This window comes from Heterocephalus glaber, unplaced genomic scaffold (genome assembly GCF_053883595.1).
Source record: "Heterocephalus glaber isolate CG9 unplaced genomic scaffold, H.glaber_assembly_v1.0 deba00001547, whole genome shotgun sequence".
In the NCBI taxonomy this organism is placed as follows: Eukaryota; Metazoa; Chordata; class Mammalia; order Rodentia; family Bathyergidae; genus Heterocephalus; species Heterocephalus glaber.
Window position 1 is genome coordinate 10134610 of NW_028258340.1, and position 27447 is coordinate 10162056.

A 27447-nucleotide genomic window follows, 5' to 3' on the forward strand; every position below is an offset into this window, starting at 1 on the left:
TCTCTGTAAACTGACCCCTCAATGTATGGTTCTTAAATAAACAGTACTGTATCACTGGGGGCTTGTAAGAGGCCAGACCTGTGGAATCAGCACCTGTCACATCCTGGGGTTATTCATATTTAACACATTTTTAATGAATTTAAACAAGATCTCCAGATGCTTTACACTGTCATTGAAGTTTGAAGAGAATCCGTCTATAAGAAAATTTCCTATTTTTTTTACTCCAAATAAGAAAGCAAATTTATGCATCAGTAATAGGATTAAACAAAATGAGAAGATGAAAGTGAAATCAAAGTGTTTTCCATCTCTGGATTTTTTTCTCTGTTATTCACTACATGGACCCAAGGCCCATTTTCCTTGGACCCAGAGCCCATTTTCCAAGTCTTAGCATTGTTCTGCATACTGCAAGGACTGCTTTGAAGCTACATCCACAGGCCACGTTCGCTTTCAACCTTAAGTTCTGCACTGAAGAGTGATCTTATCTGCCCATAACAATCTCTCTCAATTTCCTAATATGAAAGCCTTGTTGTCAGGCATGAGATAAATCTACAGAGACCTGCTAAGTCTCCTAGGAAACGCCCAGAAACAGAACAGTTAATTTGCTCACCCTTTCAGCATGTCTAAATCAACACAGTCATCCATGGAAACCATCTGCAGTGGCAGGCTTTAACTATTAGGAGGAGAAGGCTAGTTCGAATCAGCTTCTGCAAAAGGTCTCTCCATAGCTGCTAACCGAAATAATTCTTTCTTCCCCTTGCTCTTACAAACTGGGAAGGAATGCCTATGGGGTAGGGGTACAGCCAGTGCTATCGGTCAACTGGACATGCAGACATTTCATCATCCTGCTAGCAAAACCAAAATAAAGCCTTACACCAAACAACAAATAATTGTGCTCACATCTCCCTCCTGCTCCCCCGCCATAATCTATATAATATAGGTTTCCTTGGGCTGCCAGGTAAAAGCCAATAATTATCTTTCTGGGCTATCAAGAGTGCAGGATTCAAAGCCAAAAGATCTATAGGGATGATCCCTTTATTCTAAAGTACAGGATACTATACGACTAGAGTGTGGTGGTAGTTAGGCTGTCCTGGGGAAAGAAGTGAGTGGTAGGGGTGCTGACATTTATGAACACCTACTATTACTGTTTCCACTCTATCCTCATCTCCCACCGTTTATAGACAAGATATCCATGAAATTCGGGAGAAATCATTTGTCTCAAAGTTTCATGTGGGTATTAAATGAGAATGTCTAATGAAAATCAGTAGAAAATTTCATTTTCCATTCATTTGCACTCCTCTAAAGGAGCCAGATTGGAGAGTATAAGGGCAGAGAGAGAGAGAGAGAGAGAAGTTAAACACATTTTTCAAGTATTTGAGGGGCCCAGGGAAATACAAAATAGGATTGTATGGGGAAAATGGAGCATGAGGTCAATGTATAGGTTGTCAATGAAATGAAAAAAGCTTCCTATCTTCCTCTCTAGAAATAATTGTAAGAATTATAGACACATTATAGGATGTGGTCCCAGACTTTCTTTTAGATACTAACAAAAGATCTCTCCTACAAGAACCTGCTGCATCATTTCTCATAAAAGGGACAGTGTGATATAGTGGAAGAGAAATTTCCCCACCATCGTGCTCACATTACACTGCAGTTAACATTTATCATTACAGCTAATATTTATAGTATCATTAATCTGATTTACTAGGTAGTAGGTACCTAGGTTTTAGGTAGTTTATTTGATTCAATCCTCATATCAATTCTAAGGGGCATCAACAATTAATATTCCCATTTTACAGACGAGAAAAGCAAGACTGAGATGGGTCAAATAACTTAACCAACATCACAAAACCAGCAAGTGGGTGAACCAGAATTTAAACTGGAGTTTCACTGTAGACACTGTGCTCCTGACTTCTAGATCTTTAATTTTCACAAAAGAAAAAAGAAGCTTGGAGCTAATACAACTTTTGCAAAAGTTGCTGAGTGCCGCATTTACAGATGAGGCTCAGGAACCAATATCTCACTGCCAAAGATCACTTCTTGTCTTCCATAAACTGGAATGTCCACCAAGTGGCAGGTATGTGTGGCACTGCATAAAATGTCATCCTAATGACACATACAGGTGCTCAATGGGGATGTCCATGAAAAAGAAGTCATCTTATAACTAATGAGAGGTGAAGAAAGCTTCAACGTTTGGGTTCATAAGAAAATCCTAATAGGAACAGATGTTCTCTTAATAAAACAGGAAGCTGTCAGTACTGAAGCTTACTAAACCATACTAGTAGTGAAGTAATAAGCCCAGAATGACAAAATGAGCTTCCAGCATGGCGACAATGCCTTGCAGCACTCACATTACAAATACTAACATTAAATGGGGAAATAGAGAAATCATCTCTTAACATTCTAATCTTGAGAAAATAGCATCATCTCTCTATGAATTATTCAGTAGTTGGCCGAGATCACATAGAATTTTGAAGACATCAGAAGAACAGAATTTTATCTTTATAAGAAGAGAAAATTTTTCCTACAGTTGAATAACCACAGGTAAACTCAAGAATAGATTTTTCCCTTCCCTTTGCTTCAGCAAATCATATTTTGCATATGGCATTTCTTTAAATGTTTAAGAACAAAGATAGCTTTCACATACAGTTGTATCATGTCTTTATTACTCTCTGTAAGGTGGAATACAGAATTAATGTTCTCTGTCTCTAACTACTGAAACTTCATTCCCTCATTTGCACTGTGTATTTCCTTTAGTCATCTTTTTCCCCCCTTTTATTTCTTTGGGAGTCAGGATGTTGACAGTGAGTTGAGTTGGAGTTGTTGACTTCTTTTCTTTGAACAGTGAACTCCTTAAAATAAAGGCCACCTTCCTAGTAGAAGCAGATGCTGTCTATCAACTCTGCTCTCTTCTTCCTGCCAAAGACTGGCACCCAGCCACGAAAAATTTCATGTTTAGATGGTTTATTAAGCACAAGAAAGACACCCAGAAAGAAGAAAGCCAATGTTCTCTGTCTGACACAAGCATCAGGGTTAACAGGAACCACTTGCTAAACCTTCTTAACTGTGCCTGGTAGATGCTTGCTGTGGGAGAGCAGTGTGAGACTGATCTGAGTCGCAGCTTAATCTTTTAGAAGTGAGCAGCCTCAAGTGCCTCTCCCAGGCAATCAAGGACCACAAAGGAAGACACTTGACTCCCTCCCAGACTACCCTTTCTAACCTACATATCGTGATTTCACAGAAACAACAAAGCCCTCCCAAACATTCACCAGAGACCCATCAGAGCTGGAAGGAAGCAGGTACCTTCTGGTTAACTTTGGTGGCAGCCACAGTCAGATTGTGCAGATCCTGGGGATTACAATCAGTTTCGTTCATGCAGCAACTGGGGGGAATGCCATGCTCCAGGAAGTAGGGGCTGGTGCTCCAGTTGGTGTAGTTCTGCACGCCACAGCAGCTGAGCTATTATTAACAGCAAAAAAAGAAAGAATCAAAGAGTGACAGATCAAAAACATTGTGCTCTCCTCTCTCACTGCCCTGTAACTTTTAAGAGGAACAAGCTTAGGCCAAGCTCCTCAGACAACATGTGCAGCTTCAGCATGTAAAGGTGAGCTGCAGCCCCGCTACCACTTATCCTCACTGTGGTGCCCATTTGAATTCAGAGAAGGAAGTGAGTCAAGATCCTATTGCCCTTGTCTTTCTTACCACCTCTGCAGAGGAAGCAGTGCTTCTCTGCCCTGGCTAAGTGTGACATTCACCTGTGGGAGTCGGGTGCTGTTAAAGATATACATGTACACATTAATTACATCCAGATGCTTGACGGGAAAGCTGATGCAATAATGGTTTTTAAAAGCTCTCTGTTGGATCTACACTAATAAATAAGTAGATGGTTTAGAGAAAAAAGATGCACAGAGAAGAAAAGAGAGAGATCTGGTGCTGGTAAACCACAACCCACACCTGCTTCTTTTTGTAAATAAAGTATTGAGCCACAGCCATGCATATTGTCTATGGCTGCTTTTGTGCTATGGTGGCAGAGTTAAATGGTTGTGACAGAGACTGTGAGGCCCTCATAAGCTAAAATATTTAAACGCCCTTACTGAAAAGGTTTGGCCTATACAGAACACTGAAGCAAGTAGGATGAAGATATATTTAATTGGCGAATCTCAATAAATGGTATATGGTTCCCTGTAGTGATCTTTTAACTTTCTTATGAGTTTGAAATTTTTTCAAAGTCTACCAAAAAAATACCACTTCGGAAATAAATATTAAACAATATCAACAACCAAAAAAATCCCCTAAAAAACAAGAAAAACAAAGCCACCCCCCATCTCCACCCAGGATCTTGATGGGCAGTCAGGTTTCAGGGCTAACATACATCATCCTAAGCACCTACAGGCAAGAAACCTCTCTTTTACTTCTCTCTTGTTCTCTGTAAAGCACCAGGGCCAGTGACCACTTGTATACTTGGCACATCCTCAGTTTCTTGTGGTTCCACACTCCACCTATACTACCCTGCCCCCAGACAGTGAATGCAGAGTGCCCAAGCTCTACATCTATCCTGAAGAACTGATTCCAGAGAGCCAGACTTGGGAAGCCAACTCTAAGCTAGACTGTCAAATGCTTGCTGCCTAGCCCCTTTTCAAGGGTTCAGATTTTAAGGGCAGGTGAGCTGTTCTTGGAATGCTCACAAGCCTTCCTGATGCAAGGCATCCTCAAGGGAATGATCATCCTCAACATAAATTTGCTGGAGAACAGGATCCTGGACAAGTGCCAGGAGTCAACTCTTCAAAATGGAATTGGACCAGGGCCGGGGAATTAGCTCAGTGGTGCTACGCCTGCTTCACAAGCACAAGGCCCCGAGTGTTCGATCCCTGGTACAGAAAGAAAGAAAGAAAGAAAGAAAGAAAGAAAGAAAGAAAGAAAGAAAGAAAGAAAGAAAGAAAGAAAGAAAGAAAGAAAAAGAAAAGAAAGAAAGAGAGAGAGAGAAAGGAAGGAGGGAGAGAAAATGGAACTGGACTGAGAGTTGGAGAACAAGAACCAACTGCAAATGCTACTGGCTCAATTTATTGGCTGCCTAAAAGTCTAAGCCCAGTCCTTGCATCCTCATTGCCTGCCTTGAACTTACGCTGCGCTGCACATGGTCCACAGCCCGGCTCCTCTCATCATTGCCATTGTAGTTCTGCATGGCATCCGTGTAAGTCCTCAGGAAGGTGTCCTTAATCTATAGAAGATGGGGGAGGAGGGTTGGGTGGTTTCAGTCCACTGTAGTCCAAACTGACTCAGATTCATACCGACTTCTACCCTAGAATAGCCTCTTCTAAAAGCCTCTGGATAAGTGTAGGCCAGAGGGAATGCTCTGTATTCTGAGACAAAAGAACTCAAAAATTTAACAAGAGGAATTTAAAAAACTGCTCCCCTCACTCCTAATCCTGCCCTGTTAAATGACCCCCTGAAGCGGCTAGTCAGATTCTGAAAGGGCTGTGATGGTGGACTGCCAAATTTCAGGCATAAATTCCCCAGTTATTTTTTGAAGGGAATATACTCATCTATCTTTCTGTAACTTTCTTTGCCCTTATGGAGAAGACAGGATAAGGGACTAGCCATTGGGACGACAGGAACGTTGGTTATGTCCGAAGACTGACCCCTATTCTACCAGAAAGGAGTGGGGCAAAACCAAGTTTCACTTACTTGTCTTTACTGAGGCCAAAATAAAGGAAGCTAAGGCACAAAAACTTTTCTTGTTGTTAAAAGGTTAACAAACCCATTTCTTCTTCTCTATGAACATGTTTAACCTTGGGGTAACTTTCAAGCTCTGTTCCCCTGGACACCTGACGAAGATGGTGTGTTAATAGGCAAGCTGGCTTATTCTACAGTTGAGCCCTCATGGGTGAAATGCCTCTGGATTGGGAGGATAGCAAATGACAGTAATTACCTGGGGGGAAGCTTAGGGCTAAGTGTGGTGACCTTCTTAACTAGGCGTATTCCTTGCTGAAATACTGGAAGCTATACCCATGAGACAGTTATAAGAGATAAAGAGACACTCACTACAGGGAACTTCTAATCCAAGATGGCTCCTACACTCAGCTGTGTTGTCTCACTTCACTGCACTTGCATTGTCTCTCAGGTTGGGCAGCTAACAACAGAACAGACCTTGGACCACTCTGAGGACTCATCCTGAAGAAACAAGCCTGCTACTGCTCTACAGATGTGCGGGTCTTCCTTTACTACATCTCTCTGAATAAACAGCTCTAAGTGTGACCTATTGTCACTATGTGAGCTTGGCTGTTTAGCTAAACTGAAGACCATAACTGGCCATCCTTCCCATTGTACCCCTCGGTGTTTCACAGGCAGAGGTTAGGGAGATGCAGACTTCTTGAACCCTAGGGAGCAGTAACCATTTTTACCCCCAAGCTGGGCATGGTGGCTTCCACAACTCTGGGAGGCTGAGGCAAGAGAATCTCAAGTTGAGCCCAGACTAGGCAACTTAGAGAGACTCTGTCTCAAAATTTTAAAAAGGGGGTGGGTATGTAGCTCAGTACAAAGGCCTTAGGTTCAATCCCCAGAAATAAATAAAGAAGAAAACCTCAGTATCAGAACAGCACCCAAGATGGAAGTGGGCAAAGGTTCAAGTGAGAGTTAGATTGCTCCTAGTGTTCACACGTGCTCTTGGCATGACTGTTAGGGCTGTGGAGGCCATAACTTCATTTAGTTTCATATTACTTAAGAATAATAATGAGGGTGCTATAGTTTGGATTTGAATTGTCCCCAAAGGTCTATTGTGTTGAAAGCTTGCTTCCCAGCAGATGGTGCTATAGGAGGAGACAGAACTTTAGGAGGTGGGGATCACTGTATTTGGAAGAAGTCAAATGATTGGGACCATGTCTTTGAAGGGGCTATTGGGACACGTCACATTCCTCTTTCTTTGCTTTCTGGCTGACATGAAGCAAGCAGCTTCCTCTGCCATATGGTTGCACCAAGATGTACTGTGCCACCACAGGCCTAATGCAACAGGGCCAAGCAACCATGGACAGAAACCTCTGACACCATGAGCTAAAATAAACCCTTTCTTCCTTCAAGTTGTTTATCTTAGGTATTTGTCATAGCAATGGAGAGTTGACTAACACAGAAGTTCTAATTCTAGACACAGTACTCACATGAAATGGCTTCTGGAAGTCAGCTTTGGCATTTGGGATGCCACCTCCAATAAGGGGTAAAATCAGCACAAGAGAGAAAGGAGCAGAATGTACAGCAAGTAAGCTCCTGGGGAAGTTAACTCAACCAAGCACAACAGCGTGGCCTGGGAAGGGATGATGTCAGACTTTCAAGAGCCACAGTAACACTCTACCACACTGTGTTCTCAACCTATATCTTGTTATATTTTCCCCTTCTTATACATGCTTATCTGCTTCTGTCTTTACTGCCATGTGTGGTGCACAATAATGGATTCATGAGGCAGCAAGACAATTAGTTTGGTTTAGTCTCAGAAATCTTGTTACAAAGAAACATATGCCTTGATAAAGGAGTTTTTTAAAAAGAAGTATTTAATCTATATTGCAGGTCACTGCTTTAAAATACAGTGTAGAATCATGTCATGTAATAGCTACATAGAGACAGAGAGTGAGGTTCAACAATGAAGGTTTTGAGTTTGGTGGAATTCCTGCATTTAGAATTTCACTGGACTTTCAGGCCACGTTACATAACATTTGGAAAATAACACCACCACTGGGGAGACCGGCTAGCCTCCATGCACCCTGTACACAGTTCAAGCACTTTCAAAAATCCTCCTCCAAAGACCCTTTACCTGAGCTCTCTACCCTGGATATACTCACCTCGTGGCGGAACACAAACCCTGAGATGCCAGCTACAAGCTCAGCCAGGAACACCAGTGACAGGAACATGGCATACTGAAAAGCAAGCAGACAAAAGCCAAGTCAGATGTCAGAATTAAGAAGAGACCTTTTTATCAGGTGAGCTACTTCTTGCTGGAAGGAATTAGACAAGTCCTCATACTCCTTAGACAAAGTTTAGAAAAAGTTTTAAAAGGCTCTTCTCCAGATTTACCCAGATAAGCCTCAACAAGAGGACTGAGTCTGTTGAACTTGCATTAGTGTTTGGGGGTACACGTGTTGAGGAAAGGTCATCAGAGACTACCACTGTGCCTGTCAGCTCAGTTCAACCAAGAGAAACTTGGGAGGGTCATTTACAACTAAGGTGTCCATTATAACTAACATCACAGTCTTTGAGCTAGGAAAAACAAAAACTGATCTAGAGGTCACAGAACACAGTTCTATCTTATCAGAGAGTCTTTCTTTCCACCTTCTTCATGATGGGCCATCTACATCTGCGAGTCCAACCCCCATAGCTTGTTTTGCCTCATTTCCATGGGCCACAAGTCCGTCTGTTTCTAATTTCCACTTGCTAGTGTTGGTTCTGCCTCTAAGAGATATAAGAGCACAACCTCTCTAGTACACATGAGGCGTTCACATGTGTGCGCACAGTCAAGATGGTAACCTGCTGATTCTCTGCATCCAGGCAAACTCCCCCACTTTACTTGGCCACCTCTTATATGAAACAGCTACAAAACCACCTCACTTGGAAATGTACCTCCCTATCTGGACCCAAAGACCAGATTGTGCACAGGAAGCAGCAGCTCTTCAATATGCTGGTCGTCTGTGAATACAGTATCCTCAGCAACTTCTTATGGGGCTACTCACTTCTCTACTCTGGGCACTGCATGGAATTTGTAGCCTTTCAAAAACCAAATACTGTATATGCTACACTGCTAACAAAACTTGCAGGCATCTAAAACCCTTAGTGTTTCTCATCTAACGCTGCCTGTATTTCCCAAGGTGACTGCACATATGTATGTGCACGTGCAAGTTCAGGGATATTACATGGTACTGAGGAGATATTAAGGGTTTCCATTTCTGTGACTTTGAAAAGTACATAAAAGGAAGGAGAATTGATTCCTTACCAACAAGGCATATGTCTTACAATCTGCTTCTTCTCATCTCAAAATGAAATGCAACAGTTCTGAATACTTACAATGGCCTTAAATGATGCTATAGAATTTGGATGGACTGCACATGGCCACATTACTTACCTGTAAAGTATACATATGCGCACAGAATCATAAAGTATTTTTCTTAACTACTGGCATATATATGAAAAGAAGGAAATATCATCTTAAAATATCAATTTCTTTCTAAATATTAACAAAATTCTCTACAAACAGCACAGTCACTAAAATATGAAACATGTAGTCACGGTGTCCTGTGTATACAACTTCTCTCTCTTCCAACTTCGTACAAAATGTAATTAGAAAACATACATTACTCTGGGGAGAGTCTTACATCAGGTTTAGAATCCAACAGAAAGTTGGAAAGTGGGAAGGTCACTGTCAGGAGGCAGGTAGGAGAAAGGACATTTATCTCTGTGGTCAGAATACCTCCTATGACCAACTCTTTTTCAATTTTTTTTCAGTATCAGGAATCGAACTCAGGACCTTGCGCTTGCTGGCAAGCAGAGTGCCACTGAGCTACATCCTCGGCCCTTCCTAAGACTAACTCTTAAGCAAAAGGCAGCCTCTCAGGGCCTCCATAAAGCAGAAATACTTATTGTTTGTGGTTTTGCAATTCCTGAGGTTAAATGATGATCATAAGATTCTAGACTGACAGTTAATCAAGTGACTTCTGTCTCACCAACTAGATCAGCAGTTTTTTGTGTCTGGCAGGTCTTTTGCCTCCAGGAACTTCCAGAGAGTAGTTGCTTCATCTACAGAAGGCCATAGCCAAAAGTCAATGGGAAGAGCTTGTACTGCATACAGGTGATAAGGGCTTAGAGTTTCTTTTCCAAATGAAAATATTGGGGGTAGAAACAGTTATAGGTTTGGAAAGAGATATACATGGGTTCAAATCCCAGCCATCCACACATTAGCTGTGCACTTGGGCAGCTTATCTAACCTCCTTCTATTATGTAACATGAAAATACAACCTATACTTCATGGTGGTGATAAGGAATTAAAGTAATATGCACAAAAAGCATGTGGCACATACAGGAAATAAATGATATTTTCCAAGACCAAAATCCAAAAACCTTCTCTATTCCCCAAAAGGCTCACCTGCCAGTGAACTCTTAATTAAGGGTCAGAAGAAAATGGAAGCATACTATGAAACCTCCTCCAGAATAGGCCAGAGATAATTGTTCCATCATATTCATACATGCCATTTATGATATTATACTCAGCTATGGGGAAGTTCTGCCTCAAAAGCAAATGTAGTTGGAACATGAAAATGTCTCCTCCTTTGCCCCCTTTCAGTCATAGTATTTGGAATGGAAGAAACCTTGGTGATTTACTTCAATATTATTCTTTCATAATTGGGAACAAAGGTCTGGAAAGGCTACATTCTGGCCACTAAAGACTTAAGCCAGTTAGTACTAGAACAGTGAAGTCTGATCACCAGGTCTCCTCTCTTGTTTGGAAAGATGGTCTTACAGCAATCTTTCTTTTTATCCCTTTAAAGTTAAGTCTCTCCCTGCTATTTATTGTGCCAAACAAAATTCTTAACATTAAGCATAAATAGAATTGCCTGAAGAGCTTTTTAGAAAATGTGATGCCAGAGCCATAGCAGCAGAGATTCTAGTTCAGGTGGCTGGAAGAAGGACCTGGCAAGGATGTTTCCAAAACGCTGCCCAGGTGATTTAAACATCCACCCAGAGTTGAGGACCACTGTGCTAGATAGGCCAAAAGAAACTCTGGTGCTTATGAGAAACGCTAGAACATAGACCCAGGGTGCTAGGAAAAAATGTCAGGGGACATCAGCAGAACTGTCTCAATATGCTTCCTTAGGGTTTTCCACCAACCTGGAAGAACTGGTGGAGGCCAAGGCATTAGTTTCCTGCATGATCTGTAGGACAGAAGGCAGCCAAGTCACATACCACATTGATGCGGGTGCAAACAAAGACACTGCCTGACTAACACTGTGGGACTTTAGTTCCTTTGGAGTGAATTACTGTCACGTGCAAAAGTGTTGCCAGGTGGCATTAAATGTTACTACAACTTATGGCTCAACAAGGACAGGGAATAAAGCCCCACTGGAATCTATGCTTCTCCTTTTCTAAAATAACTCATTTTAAACAAAATTTTATTTTGAGAAGAGAGATCCTTGCTAACTTTTATCTATAAAATCCTTCAACATTAATCCTCAACAATGGAGAGCATAGTGAAAAGGAAATTAGGTAACTGGTCTACCAAGAAGTTAAAAATCTAATGGCCTTTCAATCATCTACCCTCATCTTTTGAGATATACCACTGCTTTGTTTGTCCTACTAGAGGACAGACATCTAACAATAGTCCTGGTAGCTGATACGTGGCAGTGTATCAGCCCTCTGAGTGAGACGCTCTGCCCTAGCTCAGCTCCCACAGCACTGAGACAGTGCATGTGGGTTTTGTGAAGAGCATGCAAATGTATCCATGCATGGGCAGGCTCAAGAGGCAGGAAGAATTTTTCCAAGGGAACCTGGAGATGAAAGGCTACTTATACTCTGGATGATGCCTTGCCTACTAAAGCTGCATGTCACATGTTCGAGCAGATCGCCAAGCTAGAGTTCAAAACTGGGTCAGGGCAACTTGCCAGGAGAACATCAATAGCCTATTAGAACCACTGGCCAGTGCTTTGCCACCATTTACCTCAAGAAACTGAGGCTGGGTTTATTGTGCCAGGCTATCATGGGGATTGTTTACCCTACTGGGTGGATTATTGCATGGGCTAGATAAGAATCTGGGCTAAAATTAGAATCAATGAATATTAAGGTCTTATTTGTAGCCTCAAGAAGGGCTATTTCATCATCTTGTGATTTAGTCTTTTATAAAAAATGACAGAGAAAGCAGTATTATGTGGTGACCTACTCACCAGTTTCAGCATCCATGGGCTCCCACGGCATGTAGCAAAGCATCCAAACAAGCCAAAAACAACAATAGTGGTGCCAGTTCCAATGAGCACATAGGGAGCATTTGTGGAATTCTCAGCAATGAGGGAGATATAGGTGCCCAGGGTAAGTTTTCCCCAGACTCCAACAGCCAACAGGATCACTCCAGTGATCTAAAAAGGGAAAGAGAAAAGTGTGAAACCAGTGATGAGAGGTAGGAACCAACACAGAGTAATGTGGCCAAACTGGAAGAATCAAATTTCCATGAGCAAGGTGGAACCTCCTAGAGGATTCCCTGAGCAGTGGAAAATGCCAGAGATCATTAACTAAAACCATCACACAATGAAGATACTTTGATTTTGTACAATTAGATCTGCCCCTTACATAATCCCATATGCAATTATTGTGTTTAACTGCAAGTCAAGCCAACAATAAGGAACATAAAAGCTGCTTTAAAAATACATCGTAAGACAGATATGAGAGCCTTGCCTCAGCTGCCTTCTGATACTAAGTTGGGTACAACTCCAGGAACGACGGTGGCCACCCTCTTTGAAGGCATGTGGTGTATATATTTTCGAAGGACTTCCTATAGGATGTTTTAAGAACAAGGTGATTCTCTTTCACCATTAGTACCAAAATCTCTATAAAAGTAAAGTATTCCAAATATTTTTGAATCCTTATTGATGTGCTATTTTATTTACAATACTCTATTCAATATAAAACAATGGAAGAATCTCAATAGATCCTGGAATTAGTTGTAATGCAATTAGTTCAAGCCCACTGATCAGTCCAAAGAAAATCCATACAGCATGTCTAAACTCTAGAACCTGGTATCAGTCAGGTCCTTACATCAGACTTGGGGCTTCATGCTATGCCTTAGTCTTCATTCCTTGTGGGCCATAGGATTCAGCAGCTTTGGCTGCTGATGTCACAGATTGCTCTGTGTCCTAACCATCTCTCCAGCTGAAGGATATCTCCTTCAGTTCACCAACTGGTTGGGAACATTCAAATTGACAGTTTTCTAAGGCATCACTGTATGGTGCTTAAAAGAAACATGTGTTAGAGGAAGCCCTTCCCCAGTTTTGCCCCACCCAATAGCCCAACATTTGATCTCAAAGGCCATAGATCCTACTTAGACCACCCAAGTGAATACGACCTTGCCAAAGTTTTCTCTGTCAATCAACACGCTGTTCCTTAATATCTGTAAGTAAACACCATCAAAAACGTGCTGCACTACGAACCAAATGGCTAGGCCAATTGAAGATGCCTTGGCCTCTCTCCTTTATACTCTGAAAATACTTTCTGTAGTTTGGAACCATCAAACTCCACTATTAGCTTATTTCTCTGTGGAGGAAGAATGGGCTGTGTACCTTTTCCCACCTCAGGTAAGGGTGAATTCTACCTACTTGGGTGCAAAAGTCAGCAAAAAACAACAAAAGCTTGGTGATACTTTCCTGTCCCCCCCAGTCTCCGGCTCATAGAAGTATCATCACTGTGAATAACAAAATTAAATTTTAAATTAGAAAAAGTTTGAGGAATTGTGCTTTTATTAGGCAAAAGTAAACAATTGTGATATAGTCTTCAGAAGAAAGTGACACTAATATTTGGGAGAAAATATCCCAGTAGAGGGTGGCTGCCAAAAGGGATAGCCTAGGGAATTAAAGAAAACCAGGAACAGATGTTACCAAGAATTTCAAATCCTCTGCTGACACCTGGTGGCTACTAAGAAAAAAGTACCTTCCTTGAACAGCCTCTTCTGCCATACTCGTCCAGATGGAAGCATAAGATGTTTTTACCCACTAGAATTAAAATGTAAGAATTAATTCTGAAATCAGTCAGGGTAAGAATATAATGAGGGCTATGTAGAAAAGGACAGAGTTAACTCTTATTACTGAGTGTGTACCACAGTTCAGTAAATGCTTACTATTTATGAACAAAAAATACATTTCTTATCCATGGGTATTAGTGCTTATATTTTATAAAACAGAGCCTATTAAATGCCAAATACTTATAAAATCTACATCAGATAATTACTGTGAGGTCATTTAAAATGGATGCAAAGAGAAACTTTACCTGTACTTTCCACTCTAGCATTTTAAGTATAGATCTGTGAATATCACAATGTGAATGTTTTGAAAAAAATTCACTTAAGTAAGTTTAGGGTGAATAAGGCCTCATCTAGAGATTTCTGACTTCATGGGATTGCTCCCAAAGATTCAGCAACACTTCAATATGTACAGAGTATACTATGTGCTACCATTTCCGTCACTATTAAAATAATTGCTTTCATGAAAATGCACAATACTGATCAATTACAAGAGTCTGATACTCTCTTACAATTCTGTGACTAGTGATTTCATGAAGTTCAGCTAATACCATGACAAATCTTATATGCCACAGGTCAAAGTTAACACAAATTTTGATTTTTAAGTTTAACAGTATTGCATACATTTTCTCCTTTCAAAAAATAATTTACCCCAATATAACCATTGCTCTTTATATGAAGTATATATAAAGCTGTTCTTCATGTAAAGCACAAAGGCTACAATACTAATTTTTAAAAAAATGTTCATATAATGTAAATCACAGAAATATTATATTCTTGGAAAAAGATTTTTTGTGGATTTCAGTGGTACCTTTTAATGTTTGCCAGTGTATGCAAACAAACACAACACTGTAGGCATCTTACTGCATAGGAGTAAAAGCTTAATATTCTGGTCTTGAGTAAGGGAGTCAGCCTCAAAAGAACTCGTTCTCTGAATAATGTGGGGACTGGGTTATATAGATAGCTCCTTTCAACACCAGTGTGGCTAGGAATCTAGGAATAAGCCTCATAGAAAAAGCCTCCTCTAATATTGCTACTGTCACATTCAAATACTCCTGAAAGAGAAGCTCTGTGTTTGGAAGCCCTAACTCCACATATATACACATATATACACCCGTGCCCCGTTTATACACATTACACCTAGCCTTTTCACAGCTGTGTCTCCCTTGCTGTCCTTTATGCATCCCATATAGTGCCAGGAAAATTGAGCTGTTCTCTGTGCAGTTTCCAACATTTGATCATCATGATTTAATCTGAATTCCTATTCTTCTCATCACTTCCTATCTACATCCTACTCTTTTAGTACACAGTGTATCTATGCCTCCCAGCCTTGAACTTATTCTGTACTATGCCACGGTCCTATTGTGACCCATGCCTCTCCCATGCACATCCAGGACCATGTCTCTGAAGGCAGAAACTGTGAACTTTGAGCAAAGTCCATGTCCAGTACACGTCTGGTGAACGAATAAAGAGCCAACGGTGGAGTTAAAGAAGGGAAAGAAGTTTCGTGTTAGGTTTCCATCTATTATATCCTCTGAATGTCTGTGAGGAGCTCTCAGAATTGGTAAGAATGCCAATCTATCTCATTTAGCGAGCCAGTAATTTGGAGAAATAACAGTGCTAAGGACAAAGATGGAAAGATTCAATAGACAAGGGAGAAAAGGATTGGGCTGCAGTGTGCCCTTAGGCAAGTGAAGCCATATTTGGTGGTGGTAATGGTGGTGGGCTTGGGGTGGGTGTTACATGAAATGCAATAAACTAAAGGCTAAAGATCCACAAAATATAATAAAAAGGCACTTTCTCACATTTTTCCTTGTATAAAAATGCTTCTTACTAAGGATAAGAAATATAAAAAGGCAAAAGTCATTGTCATCTGTATAATTTTTTCTTGGTTCCTATCAGTCTCAAATATACATGTCCCTTTGCAAATACTGATAGGAGAGCCATCTCTCAAACATTTGGGAGTTCAGGGTAAAAGGCAACAGACAAATTCCTTTGACATCTATCTTCTAAAGCAATTTTGTATCTGAGCTCCTCAGAGACCTCAAATTCCTAAATCAACCATCATCCTAGGTTTACTTTTTTCTCCTGGCAGTTTTGTTTCTTTCCCAGAAGGATGGATTACCAAGCAGCCAAGGCTGTGGTTTAAGGAAGAGTCAGATCAGAGGTCAGCAATAAACCACAGAAGTAGTCTGGTAAAGGACCACCACTACCTCACATGCTCCCAAGTCACCACAAACCAGGAGAGCAGGGCCAGCACTCCAGCTGCAGTCACTAGGCTGAGGCTCTCCATCTCTTCCTTATTCCCATATCTCATTTCCTGTGTGTTTACACCACAACTCAAAATGTATAGCTAGCAGAGTACCACTAGCTACTACTAATTTAGGCTTGGTGATGAGGACGCGTAAAACTATAATTGTAGCATTAGAAAAGTTAGAACTAGAAAAGCTATTGTGTGATAGTACATATGACAAAATTATACTGAAAGAAAACCATGAAGAGGTTTGGCCATATGCCAAGGGGTTTCCAAAAGGCTCTGGAAGAGACTTACCAGCGTTCATTTTAATCCTAATGTGAGTACTTGAAGACCAGACAGCAGACAGAAATGATTCCCTTTATTCCTACTAGGTCATCTTGGCTAATGCTGCCAACCTTACAGTATCTTGATCCTCAAAGTAGAGCCTAGAGGGCTAAACCAGTCAAAGACATGTGACTTTCTCTCGCCCTTTTTTTGCACACAGAGCACAGATGCTCTCATTAAACTACTGCAGCTGCATTCCTGCTGACCAAGGTTGGATCTGATGGGGAAAAGTCCATACTTCCTTTCTCAAAATCCATAATACCTGATTAGTGAGCTCTGTGTTCTAAATGAACATGTGTGTCATTTTAATGATGACATGAGTTCCTATTTAGTGTGTCATACAAAAAAAGAAAAATTTAACAGGCAATAGAAAATTAAATTATAGAGGTACCTGGAAGAGACGCCCTCCTAAGAAGCTGTCTGGGATAGAAATCACTGCATCTAAAAACAACAATAGAAACACAGAAGAGATGGTGGGCAGAAATCTTAGCTAAATTGCATTTGGGATGAAATTCACAATTCAATCATCCCAGAGGTTCACAGGTCAATTCATTCTCTGAGACTACACACAGAGGTATTGTGAAATATCCTTCTCCTACTCCAGATGAGTCCATAACTCAGAGAAAAATGCATGACACAGAAACTTCATACAAATCATCAATCAATAGAATATAGATTCCTCAGATACAAGATTTTAAGAAGAAAAGTAGTCAGCGAACTATTCTTTTAGCTAATTCTTAGGTGACTATGTATGCCACGGGGACCATAAGGAAGGGCTGAGTCTTTGCACTGCACTGGGAAGGTGATTTTGTAGAGGCAGAGAAAGCAACCAGAAAGGCAAAGAAACCAGCAGCTTCCATTATGTTCTTCTGTTTAAGAAGTAACAGTGTGGATCCATTATATTCACAAATTAAATTTTTATAATGAGCTGTGCATATATTTAGTGTTTTTAAATGGACTACCAGAACTTATCAGGGTTTTTCACTAGGCTTAAGATCCTACTCCAGATGGATAACAGAAAGGGACTCAATATATAAAAGGCAGGGGAATGTTAGTTCTTTGGGCTGGGATTTAGGAGACCAGGGTTTACAGCTCTTTCACGAGCTGTGTGACTTTGAGCACACCACCTAAACTCTGTGAGCTTCATTCACAAGATGTGGAAGTGGAAAAACCTGATTTTCAGTGCCTCATCCCAGCTCTAACATTCTGATAGAACAAATCTGAATCTCAAATTGACACACTTATTCACTCTGTGATCAATTTGTAGATGTGCCTTTATGTAAAAAGCAAAAGAAAGCTTATAGGGCTCTCCTTGCGAATGGTAAACCATCAAGAGTGGGGGTGGGAAAGTCAGCTCATTTCTATACTTGAAGTTCATTCTTTTGCCAGCTTTCTGAGGTGACGTCAGGCTTCTAGTAAGAGAAGGAAGAATACCCAGAGTCATGCAGTGTTACATAGACATACAAAAATTCAGAAGCTTAATGACGTAATCAAAGCTTGCCTTTTTACATAAAGATGACTAATTATCTAAACAGTAATAAAATATGTAACTTTGAGAAGTTTCTCCCTAGGCAAGCAATTGGCCAACTCAGCCCTTTTGCTCTATCATTTTTGTGTCTGTGTGCACACATGGCTGCATGTGTGTTTAAGAAAGTTCATGTCACATGGCTGAGAGGTTAGTGGCATCCTTATAAAGGGAGAGGGAAGCTGAGAAAAGGAAGACATATGAGATCTTTTAAAATGCTAATTTGGTCAAACTGAGTTTGAAAACCAACAGGAGATCCAGAGACCATCTGGTCCAGGACCTGTTTTTTGTGGGGTTAGAAGTGACCAAAGGCCACACAGGCAGTATGTGCTGAAAGTAGTTGTAGGAATGGGGCTGGAGTTCAGGAGGGAGTCAGAGCCACTGAAGCCAGAAGTGGAAGCTGAGGGAACAATGTGTCTCAGGAAACTGAAACAGGATGATGATAAGGTTGAGAGCTAAGGCTTGAGGAAGACCATCACTAGAACACAAAAGGGTAATGCTGGAAGACAGGAAATAGTGAGGATGCACAGATCACAGTAGACAAGTCTATGAGGGTGGTCGCTGATAGAGTAAGAAGGAGACATGGGAGAAAGGGACTTTTTTCTCCTTTAAAGCCTTATGGGAAACCGAGTACCAGAACAGTTCATTAACTCTGGGGATACTCATATATGGATGCTTTTTATTTACACACCCAGGAAGGCTCACTAAGATTAAATTTGGCATTTAAATAAGTAATTCCTCAACTTATGAGCAAGTTTCATTCTGGGAAAATTGTTCATAAATTGGATTTGTTTGTAAACCAATGGTGAGTCTTATACCATACACCTGTGAAAGTTCATAACTTGAATGTCTGTAAGTTGAGGACTTACTGTATTATTACATCTTATAGCCATTTCACGGACTTCAACTTTTAGGAGCTAGGTCATGAGCCTAGAGTAATTTGTTACAAATTCTAGCTTCTCCTTAGACTTCATCAGTGACCATACGCAGGGTCTGAAATGTAGCTAGAAGCATGAGGCAGGGAGTTAAGGGTAGCTTATTCAGAGCCCTGTGGCATTGCTTTTTGATTATGAGTACTGTTGAATTCTCTCTGAAAATATTTAAGACAGGCCTTAGATTTCTAATAGAAAGTGTCTTTCTCCAACTTCAACTGTCTAAGAGCAAGTGAAACAAAGAAAGAATAATGAAACCAGATTGTAAAACTGTCTGGATATAGCCCACACCTCTAGTTTCATGGTAACCCAGATATATAAATAGGCATCATACAGGAGAATGCCTATTAAGAATTGAGGCCAGCAAAGCTACTTACCAGGAGGTTTATGTACTTAGAAATCAGGACCAGCTATAGTGGCTGAAGTGACAGAAGCTTAACATTTGGGGGATTCCCTCTATGCCACACCTCCTTCATGAACCCTTTAAATTGACCTCACTTGCATTTAAAATCTGGTGGTGCAGTTTAACATACACAGAGGCCATGTGAGTGTCAGGAGTACTAACAGTCTCAGCACCTTTGGCAAATAGCCAGCTACCACTGAAGGAACAGTTGTGGGGAGAAACTGCTTCCAGTTTCCATTCCACAGGTGATCAACACAGAAAAGATGGGTCAAATCCCACATGATAAGGAAAGATACTTCTTAAAAAGATCAGGTCAAAATAAGCTTACACATAAGAGGTACAACCATAGTAATGCATGTTGAAAGTTCATGCTGACCACATGTTTATCCTGTCCTCTATTGTTAATTGTGGATACAGCAAGACTTTTAAGAGACATGTGAAAAAGAATAAAGTTCTTTATCTTCTTTGTATCTAACAAAGCCTCAGCCACGTTCTGTGACTGATTTTTCTAAGGCATGCTCTTCAAACATTCTGTCCTAATATCTACTTCACTGAAATTACTGCTTTAAATTCGAACACCAGTCACTGTGCTGATAGTAAGTATAACATCCCTCTAGAGCCCATGGTGGAAGCTTGATAAATACAGAATGAATCTTAGCAATGAGCTATTCTTCAAATTCCACTCCCTTACACTGGCTGTGTCCTCAAGTTTTACTGGATGGGAACAAACCTAGATAAAATAAGCCTAACAATTACTCCATAAATGTGAATATAAATGCCCATCTGTGACAGAGCAGCACACGTCTCTCATAATTGTCATTGAACAGGTGTTCCAATGTTTTCAAAGGGAGAATTTAATTTGTATAGTTTCCCTATAGGATTATCATCTTTTAAATGCCAAAAATAAAACCATCATCCTAATATATACATTATATGTATACACATCAACAAGAAGATGCTGGAAAGCAAATAGTAAAGGGGTCACTGGATTCCCAGTTTTCTGACTATGTGTTAGTGATAGGGGAGGTGGTTTGGGGAATTCATGCCTCCTTATAGGTGAAACTGGAGCTGATAACATATGACTTCAAAACAGGACCTACAATTAAATGAGGAAAACCAGAAAAAGAAAGCACATACGCAATATTCTAGTACAAGATTCTTATATAAAGAGTGTAGTCAGGCTCTGCTTTTTGGTGGTACTAACTTTCTTCAGAGGCAATTTAAGGAAAAAGCCAATTTTAAAAGAACATTTCTCTCAGTGATTTAGCTGAATTTCCCTTCAACACTCATATACCCACTCTGCACACGTATGTGATACTGCCACCAAATAAGATGTGTAGTCATGCACTGCATATTGTTTTAGTCAACAATAGATCCCATATATGAAGATGGGAAATTCTAGTGAAATTCTAGCCTTCATAGTTTGCATAAGTACACTCTATGGCAGTGGTGGCGAACCTACAGCACTCGAGCTGCAGTGGGCTGCTCATTTTACTGAAAGCCCTAAAAGGTTCACCATCACTGCTCTATGGCATTCACATGATGAAAGTGCCTAATGACACTTTTCTCCAGATATATCATTGTTGTTGAATGATGGGAGACTATACAGGGAAAATTGACACATCTAATATTGATAGGACATTTTGAAAAATATCAACTTTAAGGTAACATGTTCTTGGCAAAAACAAAAAATTTAAAAAACCCAGTCATTTCTGGAAAACATAGGGGACATTCACCATCTTTACCACTACTACTCAGGGTGGGCCAACCCCCATTACTCTCATCTCTCTCTGCTTCCACTCTTGCTTTCTTGCAGTATTCTCAACACAGCAGTCAGATTGATCCTGTTGAGACCTACATCCAATAATATCACTCCTTTGCTCAAAATTCTTCCCCAACATTCTACCTCCTAGAGAAAAGGCCAACACTTTGGCCTGCAAGGCCCTAGGTGACGTCCAACCTTTGCTGGCTCTTCTAATGTGGCCTCCAGTGGCTCGCCCTTGCTTTCTCTGCTCCAGGCCTCTTACGGTCACTGCTCCTCAAACACTCCTGGCCTGCTTCAGCCTCCAGCATTCTGCACTTGCTCTTCCCTATGCAGGGCTTCCCAGATCTCTCATTTCTTTAACATTCTCTCCTCAAAAAGCCCCTCCCTGGTGGCCCTATTAAAAACTAGGACCTTGCCTTCCAGCAGAAATCCTGCTTTATTTTCTCCATTGTATACCTTCAAACACCATTTGATTTACTTGCTTTGCTTATCTCCCAAAATGAAGGCAAGCTCCATGAGAGCAGGATTTTGCCTTATTCACTGGTATATCCCTAAGGCCATGACAAACAGCTGTTCATAACAGGAATACAAGATGTCAAGCAGGTGAGCAACTTTCAGGTTCAGAGGCCATGAATTCTGTGTTCACTAGCACTGCACTGAGGAAGCCAAATACTGGGTCTGATAGTTGTGCTCATATAAATAAATGTTCTTTGGTCAGTTCACTTGTAATCTAGCACCTTCTTCCATACATTTCTGTTCTGGGTCACAAGAAGGAATGAATGGAAAGTATGGGAATGGTTCTTTCTAATCCATCATCACTAATGGAAAAGTAATTTGAAGTTCTAAGATTATATATAACTCCATGGGAGTCTCTCATTGATGGTTAGGAGCTATGAGAATGAACAGTCTTTATATCGGTAAGATTTCTCTTATTTTAAAAAACCTGTGCAACCAGAGGTCTTACTCTGCACAAGACACTACACTCCAAAACAAGTTCTCAAAGCCCTGTCACACACTGTCTTCCCATAATGTCCTCTTTACCTGTCTACAGAGGGTTCTTTCTCCCCAACTTTCTACTTCCAACTCTACGGTATAAAGAGCTCAGAAGTCAGTGTCATCTATCCTTGCATTGATTTGTGCTTGGAAAAACCCTTGAGAATTTGGCTGCTGTGATTAAAAAATAAAATCTGCAGGCATGGTTACTGTGATAAGTTAACTGTTGTGTCAACTTGAGTAAGAGACATGCTTCTGGTTGGATCAGCATAGTTCTGGGTGTGACCCAAGGGATTTACTGAAGACAGAAGACCCACACTGAGTGTGAGTAGTACCACCTGAAAGGCTTATCATCTGAATGGAATAAAAGGGGGAACGAAGAAGGAGAAAGGCTCACTTCTGTTTCTTCAGAAAAGCTCCAGTCTTCACCTTCAACTTGGACATCCATATCCTGGCTTCCAGTGCAGATTCTTCAGCCTTCCACACAGACCCTTCAGCTTTCCATCACAGACCCTTCTTCCTCCTGATTTGGACTTGCATAGGACTGTATAGAGGGTTCCAGGCCTTTGGCCTTTGACTGGATCCTTCAGATCTCCAGCAGGCAGAGAGCCCCTTTTGTACTCTTCCACACCTGACTCTGCTTGGGGCCACTGTAAGCCTACCTTGTAAATCCTTATAAACAGTATTTGCATATCTTACATTAAATCTGTTTCTTTGGTGAGCAGACTGATATGGTCACTATTTTTTTTTTTTTTTTTGGTACCAGGGATCAAACTCGGGTCCTTCCACTTTCAAGGCAGGCGGCGGAACCACTGAGCTAAATCCCCGGCCCATGATATGGTCACTATTTAAAAATGTTATCCATTATTTCCTCCTTTCAAGCAGGAAAATCTGTATGTATGGAAATATGTTCTACTCCAAGCTATAGTTTGATACTTCAAAAGCCAAGATAGGGAATAAATATTTTCATTCATATATACATATGGATGAACCAGAAATGTTAACCATCATAAGCAACAGGCAAAAACCTGTAAGAGGACCAATCTGAAAATCAGTAGTTTGGCATACAAACAAAAGTTGTAGTGCCTTGAGTACTGCTTTTCTAGTAATCATATCTAAGAAAAAATTAAGAAACTCAAGTACTCTTGTTTGGCACACCTGGCATATATATGAGGAGAACCTACTTTGAAGAGGTGGAATTATCTGACTTTCAAAGTAGCTCTGGTCAAATGTGATGGGCTGAGTCACCAGCTAAGGTATTGGGGTCAAATCTGCTCACCCTACAGACTAGTGCAGGATTCAATTGGTCATTCACCAACTAAGGGCACATAGTCCAGAAACACAGCTAATTGTGCATATGTGCGATAAATTACATTTATTGAGCAGTACTGTGCTTCTTTCTTATAAGCTTCATTTCATTTATTCTCAGTCTCTATTTTGGAGATGTAAAATTGAGGCTTTGAGAAGTCCAACTTGCTCAAAGCCACAGACCTAAGAAGTGGTACTGCCTAGAGTCAAACTGATTTCTGTCCAACCTGAAGGCAGTTTTTTCAGCCATTACAATACTCTGCCTCCTGCAAGAATGTAAGTAAATGTGGGCAGGTCCCAGGGCTGAGTTCTCTTTCACCTACTATTATCCAATCACCCATTCTCTCCCCTAGGTAGGTGAGTGTCATAAAGAGAAGCCTTGTTTTATTTATACTACCTAAGTAAGGGCCTCCTGACAATGAATTATAGGAAGCCACCATTCTGAAACATTTTCCACAGTGAGTTTTCTTAGGCAGTTTTTAATTGTCATTGCCCAGGAAAGATTAAAAAAGGAAGGGTGGGCAGTAAGACTATAGACTGACCCTGTAAGCACTGCCCTTGTCCCTACTCCTTTCCTGGTGCTTACTTGCAACTGGGCATGCTCCAACTGATGAACTGGGCTGTGTTCCAGAATATTTATACACCACTTCTTTAGAACTCAAACTCCATTTTCTTTGGGAACTAGTGTTATACACAGTGGCTGTGTTTCTAGGCCAGTCCTCAGAAGTCTATATTTAAGCTAGTATTTGAGAAAGTTACAGGGAAACAGATTTTTGGCTCAAATTTGGAAGAATTTGCTAATAATAAGCACTGCCCCAAATGGAGTGTGTTACCTTGGGAGGTGTTAACGACAGGAGATAAACAGCTTTCTGGGCATCCCCACAGAGCCTACAGAAGCAACCACAGGACAGAAGTTCTATGGAGGGGAAGCTAGCAGGAAAGGCTAGATTGCACTATTTTCAAAAGCTCTTCTCATTCCAATTATTATGCAGGAAGCCTTGTGATTTTCTTAGCCAATTATCTCCCTGGATTTTCATACATGAATGAATAAGAGCTTGAGCAAGCCAGGAACCAGGGAAATTATTTTCCCAGATTCTGAGTTTCATTTCCTTTGATCTCCAAAAGGAAATGATAGGCCACATAACTCTGTCACATGAAGAGCTACAGAAATACCTGTTCAGTGTAATGAGGTTCCAACTAAAATGAGCTATGTTTTGCACTTGAAGAAATATTTGCCCTGTTATTTTAATACCTCTATTTTCTCAAGGCAAATATACTCTGTCCCATTTCTCAGCTACAGTCAGAAATTCTGACTGATTTTAACTATCAGTGAGTCTAGTTAATGATAAATTTACAAAGCTATAGAAGTGACTTTCATACTTTTCACATATACCCAGGTTTCTGTCAAAAACCTGACATACATATTGGAACGAAAAAGAGAATGTGTCTACTAGTAATAGTTTATTGTGCCCAGAGATCTATTCCTATAAAACAATTGCATGGCTCCTTAGATAGCTGTGGGACAAATCCAACTCCAGTTTTTACCTCTGTGTAACAAACACAGCTGCCTATAGGGTGCATGTGTCATTCTCCCTGCTTATCCCTCTTGCCCTATTACTGACCATCCAGGACCTACTTGCTCTTCAAAGTGCAAAAAAAAAAATCCCCTTCCCACCCCGAAGTCTTCTCTGACATTTAAAGACAAAAAATCATTTTTTTCCAAAAGTGCTTAGGATTTTCCACAACTGTTATGAGTGACATTTTGCGTTGCATTCTAAGACCTTATGAACACCTTGTCTGCATTCTCAGTTACTTCTACCTTGAAAACAGACTGAATCCCTCCAAGGACCATGTTTTTGTTTTTGTTTTTTTGGTACCAGGGATCGAATTCAGGTCCTTGCGCTTGTGAGGCAGGCGATGGAACCACTGGGCTAAATCCCCGGCCCCCCATATTATTAACTGTATATACATATGTATGTATGTATATACAGATATCTTGTGGCACCTAGTGCTTGCTTTTCATAATGAAATATGATCAGAAAGAGTGCTTTGATCACATGCATGTAGCTTTTATCTGGGGTACATTAATTTCCACTTTGGTCTCTGAGGTTGCTAAAAAGGCATGGGATTGGGAGAGGTAGGTCATGGGGCCTGACAAGGAAAAAAGGCAGAAATACAGGACAATCGAGTGTGGTGCCAGTATTCAAAGCTGAGATGAATGGTGTAACTTTTGCTCAACCATCTACCCGACTCATTTTGCTTGTGAGATTCAATCAGATAGAATTTAACCACGTATGAGGCTTCTGGAAAGAGAAGTCATACAAGCCACCTTGAGCAAAGAGAGAGTTTCCTGAGGACCACAGCATCTGGTAGGGAAGCATTAGTGACTGGAAACTTCAGAGACAGAAGCTAGGCAAGCTACCCTTCCCCTCCTTTAGAGCAGGGCTCTAGGATCTACCTCTCTTATACCTCTGTGACTTCATCCCCTAACCAAGCAAGCTGACTTTCTCTATACAGTAACAAAAGACTCCCATTACAGCTGCCCCTCCCCAATTCAGACATCTAACAGAGACTGATGAGTAGCTTTGTCAGTAATTTCAAATTCCTGGAACAGAGAAAGTGAGGCACTCGTCACAGGTTAGGTGATTTCTCTGATGCCACAGGTTACGATGAGGCCAGGGCCATGCCCAGCTTATTAGCAAGTGCTGGGGGAAGACATACTCAGAAAAAGCCAAGAGTGGGGAATTCAATGATTAATAAGTCTGTCACCATGAGATCTAGCCATCTCTTTCCTCTTGGAATAAAGGACAGGGACTATGAAGCAGTATACGTGCTCAGCCTGAATCAATACACTCTGTAGTCTGTGCAGCACCAGAAAGTTCTAGTGGCAGGCCTGTTACCAGCTTAACCTTTTGCACAGAAGAAACCTCGGGGAAGCCCTACTTAAGTAGATAGAACGAGTTTGCAGAAGTGGGAGACCTGGCTGCCTAACCAGGGTGAGTGGGAAATAATGCAGTACAGGCAACTCCAGGAGGCCAAAACCTTCCTTGAGCTTCTCCCAAATCATGGCTCAGGTCCTCCTTGTCAAGTTTCCTCAAATAAATGAACTCATTATACTTAAATAACTGACTTGTTACCCAACTCAGAGTACTTTACAGACCATGTAAAGCAGCTCTCCTTTAAATGATCCAATGACACAGGTGGGATCCTTTGCACCTCTTCTGGCCTGCACTGAATGTCTTGACACATTTGGCTAAATAATAGTTCCCCTCAACTTGCAAACTCAGCTAACAGAGGTTGTCGCTGCTGGAGCAGAGACTCTTCCCATACGAGAATGAGGGCTGGAGGGCTTGGCTGTCTGGAGGGATGCGAACAATATAGTATACAGAGAAATGTCACACTGTGTCACAATCTGTTAACAGATTCATTTGAGAAGCAGAAAGAGCCCAAGGACAAAGCAAAAACAATTCTCCCTTGCTATCCAGGGGGATTGGTTCCAAGACCCACAATGGATACCAAACTCTGCTCAGGTTCAAGTCCCTTATATTAAAAGGCATAGTGTTTGCATATAACCCATACACATTCTCCTATATACTGTAAATCATCTCTAGATTACTTATAATACCTAACACAATGGGAATGCTGTGTAATAGCCATTTTGTACTGTTGTTCAGAGAATAATGACAAGGAAACATCTCCATGTGTTCAGTACACATGTATTTCTTTTTTCTGAATATTTTCAATCTACAGTTAGTTGAATCCACAGATGCTGAACCCAGATATGGAGGACCAAATGTGTAAAACAAACACCTTCCAAAAAGTTAGAGGACATTAATAAAAATATTTTTTGAAAACTAAATAATATAGCAAGCAAAAAGCAAGCAAATTTGGGGTTGGAGCAGGGGCCTTCCTTACCTAACAGGAACAACACAATATTGGCATCTGTTAATTAATAAATTATGTTATATGTAAATGCCTAAACTAACCTATGGTAACTGAAGTCCTAAGAGTGACTGTTATGCAGAGATGGAGAGTGAAAGCAGGAGCATAAGGGGTGGTCACAGAAAGGATCTTGATCCCGCCTGAGGGGGTATTATGAAGGAAGATTTCAAAACACAGACAAATAATGAGTGAAGAAAAGTTAATATATAATCAGTGGAAATAGCAGGAGGAAGAAAATAGTTCTTGGCTTT

At 40.8% G+C, this 27447-nt stretch overlaps 1 protein-coding gene across 2 annotated transcripts in view; it reads right to left on the reverse strand.

Moving 5' to 3' along the window:
* The window catches only part of Tspan7 (tetraspanin 7), a 144479-nt gene that overhangs the window by 11702 nt on the left and 105330 nt on the right, over positions 1-27447 (reverse strand). Inside the window, exons 4-8 of one of the 2 annotated variants that reach the window (XM_087189854.1) lie at positions 16720-16769; positions 11907-12095; positions 7824-7898; positions 5120-5215; positions 3301-3456 (exon numbers count right to left, since the gene is read on the reverse strand). In XM_087189854.1, coding sequence (XP_087045980.1) covers positions 3301-3456; positions 5120-5215; positions 7824-7898; positions 11907-12095; positions 16720-16769 — 566 coding nt within the window. The remainder of the gene's footprint in view (positions 1-3300; positions 3457-5119; positions 5216-7823; positions 7899-11906; positions 12096-16719; positions 16770-27447) is intronic. The other variant, XM_004850026.3, reaches the window with a different exon arrangement.